The sequence below is a fragment of the Theropithecus gelada genome, chromosome 2, assembly GCF_003255815.1.
Source record: "Theropithecus gelada isolate Dixy chromosome 2, Tgel_1.0, whole genome shotgun sequence".
Classification (NCBI taxonomy): domain Eukaryota; kingdom Metazoa; phylum Chordata; class Mammalia; order Primates; family Cercopithecidae; genus Theropithecus; species Theropithecus gelada.
Genome location: NC_037669.1, coordinates 52805118 through 52811117, shown reverse-complemented (window position 1 = coordinate 52811117; position 6000 = coordinate 52805118). Strand labels below are relative to the sequence as shown.

The window sequence follows — 6000 nt, the reverse complement described above, 5'->3', positions numbered from 1 at the left end:
CCGGAAGATACTGATTTAAGCAGATGTGATTTACAGTTGTACTAACTAATGAAAACTTCTGATCAGACACAACTGATCAATGACCATTTATGCCCAATTATAAGAAAACAGTCTGTTCTTCCACAAGAATAATATTCTTATTAAAACCTACCAGAAAACAATGTAATAAATTAGTGGAATATTTGATAAACATTTTTAAATGATCTTGTGGGCCTCCATGGTTTCTATGAAGGGCTCTAAAATAACATTTTAGAGAACATTCTGATCTAGCTCCCACAACTGGGTCACTTACTACGTATTAGAGGCTTTGTAGATCATTCTGAGAAAATCAGAAGACAGAATCCCTCACCTTGAGGGGCTTGCAATCTAAAAAGAGAAGCTGGATAGACACTAGCAACATCAACATATGCATAAGTACAGCCTCTCAGAGCCACCCCTGCGAACACTAGAATGCATACAGCAGTGCCATGGAAGGCTCAAGGAAGACAGTGAGAAACAACACAGACAAGGTTTTTGCCTTCAAGGAGGAGACTGAAGAAGTTTAAAGGGATAGCTTTTGCTCTGGCTATCCCTTTTATCTTGGTTGCCTTGTCCATTCACTCTTTCCTGCCTGTCAGAATTCTGCCCGTTTTATAAGGCCTGAGCCTTTCTTTCTCTGTGAAAATTCCTTTCCCTGAGATCTCTTCTTCCTCTGGCTCCTTTAACACTCACTGCCTGCTCCACTTTCAGGTCACTCACAGGCTTCTATGCTATTGCTAGTTATGTGTTCACATGTTTATGAGCTGTCTTCTTAAGAACTTGGGTTTTATTCATCCTTGAATCTCCTTTACCCTCCCATCCCTAGCGTAATGCCTTGTATGTATTAGGCATGAAAACATGTCTGTTAATTGGTTGATTTTAAAAATATATACATATACTATAAGTTTAATGGTTGGGGAAATTACTTAGCAAAATATTGTTTTAAGAAACCTATCACCCCCAAAATTGAAGTGACACAGTGTTTGAAACCCTCCATTAGAGATACATGCCTTTGATGGCTGGACATGGTGGCTCATACCTGTAATCCCAGCACTTTGGGAGGCTGAGGCAGGCGGATCACCTGAGGTAGGGAGTTTGAGACAAGCCTGACCAACATGCAGAAACCCCATCTCTACTAAAAATACAAAATTAACCGGGCATGGTGGCGCATGCATGTAATCCCAGCTACTCAGGAGACTGAGGCAGGAGAAACGCTTGAACCTGGGAGGTGGTGGTTGTGGTGAGCCGAGATTGTGCCATTGCACTCCAGCCTGGGCAATAAGAGCGAAACTCCATCTCAAAAAAAATTTTTTAAAGAAGGGCAATAATTAAGTTCATTTAATTATGTTATTAGTGACTTACCAGTTTTATTCTCCAATAGACACAAAAACCGAGTTGGGTAAGATTACAGTTCAATTCTCAAACAACCGAGTCCTCATTACATGCCAGGTCCTGTGTTTGGTGTGGAGCCCAGAGATAACTGAGACATAATCCTGTCCTAGAAAAGCTTACATTCTAGTCACCAGAATATTGTACGATAGTTTCTTTGGGGTCTATGACAAAGCCAAGCACAGGATATGGAACACTTAGCCTGCCCTGGAGGATTCAGGAAAGGCTTCCTGGAGGAGCCAACAACTTGCATACCTTCTCCATGCCTTCTCTGTCTGCCTGCCTGCCTGCCTTCGTCACTTTTCTACTGGTAAACACAGCTGCCTCAAGATCCACCTCAAATGTTACCTCCTCTGAGAGACCTTCCTAAGCCTCAGAGGCAGAACGAGTCCCTCCCTCCTTAGTCCTCCTAAACCTCTTTGCCCAACTGTATGATAGCATTTCTCACATCTTATGTGGTTCCTGCGTCTATCCTCCCCCCACCCCCCAGCCCAATTAGATCGTGAACTTGCAATAGACAAGAGCCACTTCCCACTCATTTCAGCCTTTCCAGCTCCTGCCACTGTGCCAGGCACGTAGTAGATAGGAAGACCACTGTGTTATTGTAGTTGACTGGGAGACCTCTCTGATAGCACTGGCTCAAAGCTGGATTGTGTATCTCTAGGCCATGAGTTGAGTGCCAGCTGGGATGTAGGAAGCAAGAACTGCCCGCCCAATATTAGTGACAAGCCACTCCCTGACTCCATTCAGCCCAGTACATACTTACTTTGAACCAATTCAAAAAAGAATTCAGGCACCACTACTAGGATACCTACTGCTGTGTACCAGATGCTTTACATACATGATCTCATTTACTCCAGGTAACAACTCTGAAAAGGGTTACCTATTCCCTTTTATCAGCCAAGGAGAGAGGCTCACAGGGGTTACTGATCCAGGGTCACATATCACCTAGGGTGGTCTCCTGCAAAGTGTATCTGCAGTGTCCTGCTCCATTACAACACAAGGGAAAGTATATCTATAAGAGACGAAAACCAAAGGTCCAAGAGTCATGCAAGATTTAGAGAGTGCACATGGGAAGGTGGCCATCAGAAATGTCTTCACAGAGGTCAAGGCAACGAATAAAATGGAAAAAACAAAGAGAAAGAAAGATCTTGAAGACATGTGCTTCTTGGTATGGCACTGGATGCACCAATGCATGCTAGGAAAGAAACAGCGGGGTTGGGGGATCCCCCTCCTTCCATGACAGAGTAGAGAGGATCTGTTTCTCCCCTTTCCTTGGAGTAAGGAGGCTGTCTTCCTCCCTAGAAGAGGTATTTCTTTTTTTGTCTCACCATAGGGTGTGTGTGTGTGTGTTAGTAAGAGCGGATTATTCCCTTCCCCCTCTTCTGGGGGCTGGGGAGATGACACCTTTCTCCCCAGCGTTGGGAAAGGAGGTGGTTCTTTTCCTTCTCACTACAGGGTGTTCGTGCATGTGTGCGTGTGTGCGCGCGTGATTGAGATGACTCCTTTCGTTCTCACCTCCGCGTAGGGAGGCTGACACCTCTTATCTTTCCAAAGGGAGTGGGGTCGGTTTCCTTCGCCTCTATCTCAGCTGGGACACGGCTCTTTTTCTCTCTAACCAAAAAGATGGTGGGGACTCTGGTTCCTTTTCCTTCCCCTGGGGAGAAGGCCTGGCTCCCACACCCTCCCCGCATAGTCACGCTTAGCTTGCAGGAGGCCTGGGTCGCCCCCTCCTGCAAGCCCCGAGAGTCGCCAGACAGGCGGTTAGGTGCCCTCCGTGAGGGGGGCGGGGCCGCCTCTGCGGCGCGGGGCGGGGGCTATCTCTGGCCCCGCCCCTTCCCCGCCCGCTCCCTCTCAGCGAGCCTCGCGCCGCCCGGCTTGCCTGGCCCAGTCGGCCGCGGCTGTCTGCGGGGTCTGGCGCCGGGGGCAGAGTCTCTGCTGCCAAAGCCGCTGCCTCAGCCGCCTCAGCCTCGCCTTCCGCCCTCGCTCTCCCTCCGCGCCGCCGGACCCCGTAGCCCCGCGCGCCCCCAGCCCGTCAAGCCAGATGATGAACTTCCTGCGGCGCCGGCTGTCGGACAGCAGCTTCATCGCCAACCTGCCCAACGGCTACATGACCGACCTGCAGCGGCCCGAGCCCCAGCAGCCGCCGCCGCCCCCCGGCCCGGGCGCGGCCTCGGCCTCGGCTGCGCCCCCGACCGCCTCGCCGGGCCCGGAGCGAAGGCCGCCGCCCGCCTCGGCGCCCGTGCCGCAGCCCGCGCCGCAGCCCGCGCCGACGCCGTCGGTGGGCAGCAGCTTCTTCAGCTCGCTGTCCCAAGCTGTGAAGCAGACGGCCGCCTCGGCTGGCCTGGTGGACGCGCCCGCGCCCGCGCCCGCCGCTGCCAGGAAGGCCAAGGTGCTGCTGGTGGTCGACGAGCCGCACGCCGACTGGTAGGTGCCGGGCGCCGCCGCCCTCGGGGGTCGGGATCCGCCGGCAGCCGCAGGCCAGGAGAGGATGGTCCCAGGTCGCCGAGGAAAGGTTTCAGACCAATAAAAAGGAGGGTCCCTGAGGTCCCGCTGGGAGGAGGTGGGGGCTGAGCGCGCGCGCATTTGCGTGGTGAGGGAGGACATCCATCAGCCCGGAAAGGCGAACCCTAAGCTAAAATACCCCTCGATTGCCCCGGGTCCCCCGGGTCACATACAAGAAGGAGCTACTTTATGCAACAGGAAAGGCTCTTAGGAAATAATTTTTTTGGGGGGGGAGACGAGGGGACAGACTTGTCAGCTTAGACACATAAAATCTGAGGTGAAATAGTCCCAGGTGGCTGAAGGAACATTTAGGGTTTAAAGTAAAAGGTTTAACTTCATGAAGCACGGAGTGAATTTGGAGTGGAAATTGGTATTTTGGAGGGAGAGGGTGGTGGTGGGTTTTTTTAACGTGGACCCATGAAGGCTGATATCAAGTATTGACATCAGGTTGATGAAATCACAGATGTGGTGGCCCAGGTGTACACGGGCTTGTTCCCCGGACATGGCTGAAGTCTCTTTATGAATAATAAAATTGTTGTATTTTGTGCAGCATGGAGGGGACGTGTGGTTTTTTTTTTTTTTTGATTGCTTGTTTTTCTGAAATGTGCGTGGCGCGGGGCGGGGGGTGTGTGTGGAAGTGAATGGTGGCTTTTTCTAGCAGAAAGATGAAGACCTTGGTAAAATATTATGGATCATTAAAGAGGCACAAATAAAAGGAGACCTGCCTTAATGTAGTAGATGGGAAACTTCAAGAATTTTTTTTTTTTCTTTTAAAGGGATAGGTAGCATGTTTCCAACTTAGAATGGTGAAGGCTGCTGGTTGGTAAAAGTACGAATGAGGTCCACTTAAGACAAATTAGTTAAAAGCGGCTCTATTTTATAGTTAACCTAGGGAATGGTGGGATGGTGAAATTGACAGGTGAAGGGCTTGGAGAAATGAAGAGGCCAGAAATCTGGGGGTGCCTTTTCTCCAGGAATATGAGCAAGGGTTTTGTTTGTTTTTTTCTCACAGGGGTTGAGGTTGGAGACTGGACCTGAGTGTTCTTACCAGGACGGGAGCACAGAGAGACCACAGAGCTATTTCTCTCCATTTCCTCTTTTGGCTGCTTCACCTCTTTCTCTCTCTAGCATTCTCTGGGAGATCCAGAGGGAGGGAGTGCTGGCGTGTGGGTGTGGTGGAAATGAGATGCAGATGTGGAGATGCTTGGGTGACTTATGTGGATGGCCTTTTCAAGAGAGTAGAGTAGAAAATCCGAAAGGACTTTTGCCAGGAAATGACAAAGGCACATGGAAGAGGGTAATGGGGAAAGTGTAAATGCATATGATAGTGCCACTGGCAGCCCTCCTTAGGAGAATTACTCTGACTCAGTTCATATCAACAAGTGCTTATTAAGGAGGAAGGGAAGGTAACCAAGCTAGTAAAGGTGCTCAGTCAGAGCATCCATTATATGCCAAACGCTGTACTCTCAGCATGATATCTCATTGCATTTTCTCCACAAAACTGAGGCTTAGGAAAGGTAAGTAGTATGTTTACAATCATATAGCCAGCAAGTGGTAGAAGCAGGATTTGAACTTAGGCCTGTTTGACTCCACTGCTTTCATTCCACTGTGTTATGTTGCCTCACTATTATTATTAGCAATATTAATAACAAGCTCCCTCTAGGCAGTGTGGGGGCCTTTTAAGAGAACTCACTCAAATTTGGGACACAAAGTGGATACATGAAACAGTTAAAAAGAAATCTAGAATTACTGGTTGAGACTAGTGTTTCAGGCAGTCAACAAATGGAGTGGTTAGTGAGAGCCAGAGTTACTGGAGAAAGCTTCACAAAAGATGAGTCTTGAAGAAAGGCCAAGAAAAGGAGGAGGAGAAATGAGAATGACATTCGTGCTTTATTTTTCTATGCGGGAATCTGACTCTTCTGCACCTTGTCCTGATTTCTTATCCTATTAAAGGCACTTGTTTTGAGTCTTATTGCCGGTTACGTATCTATAGATAGGTACTGATACTCATTTGTATGGGTATAATGAAGCTGCTGCAGATTTCTGTTTAGTTATAAAGGCTTCTGTAGCTTAAGATTTGAAACTCTC

The 6000-nt window shown here is 48.9% G+C and overlaps 1 protein-coding gene across 1 annotated transcript in view; it reads left to right on the top strand.

Moving 5' to 3' along the window:
* The first annotated feature begins 3259 nt into the window (after nucleotides 1-3259).
* SYN2 (synapsin II) overlaps nucleotides 3260-6000 on the top strand; it is a 184130-nt gene continuing 181389 nt past the window's right edge. The window contains exon 1 of the mRNA XM_025375457.1: nucleotides 3260-3834. Coding sequence (XP_025231242.1) covers nucleotides 3452-3834 — 383 coding nt within the window. The 5' untranslated portion in view covers nucleotides 3260-3451. The remainder of the gene's footprint in view (nucleotides 3835-6000) is intronic.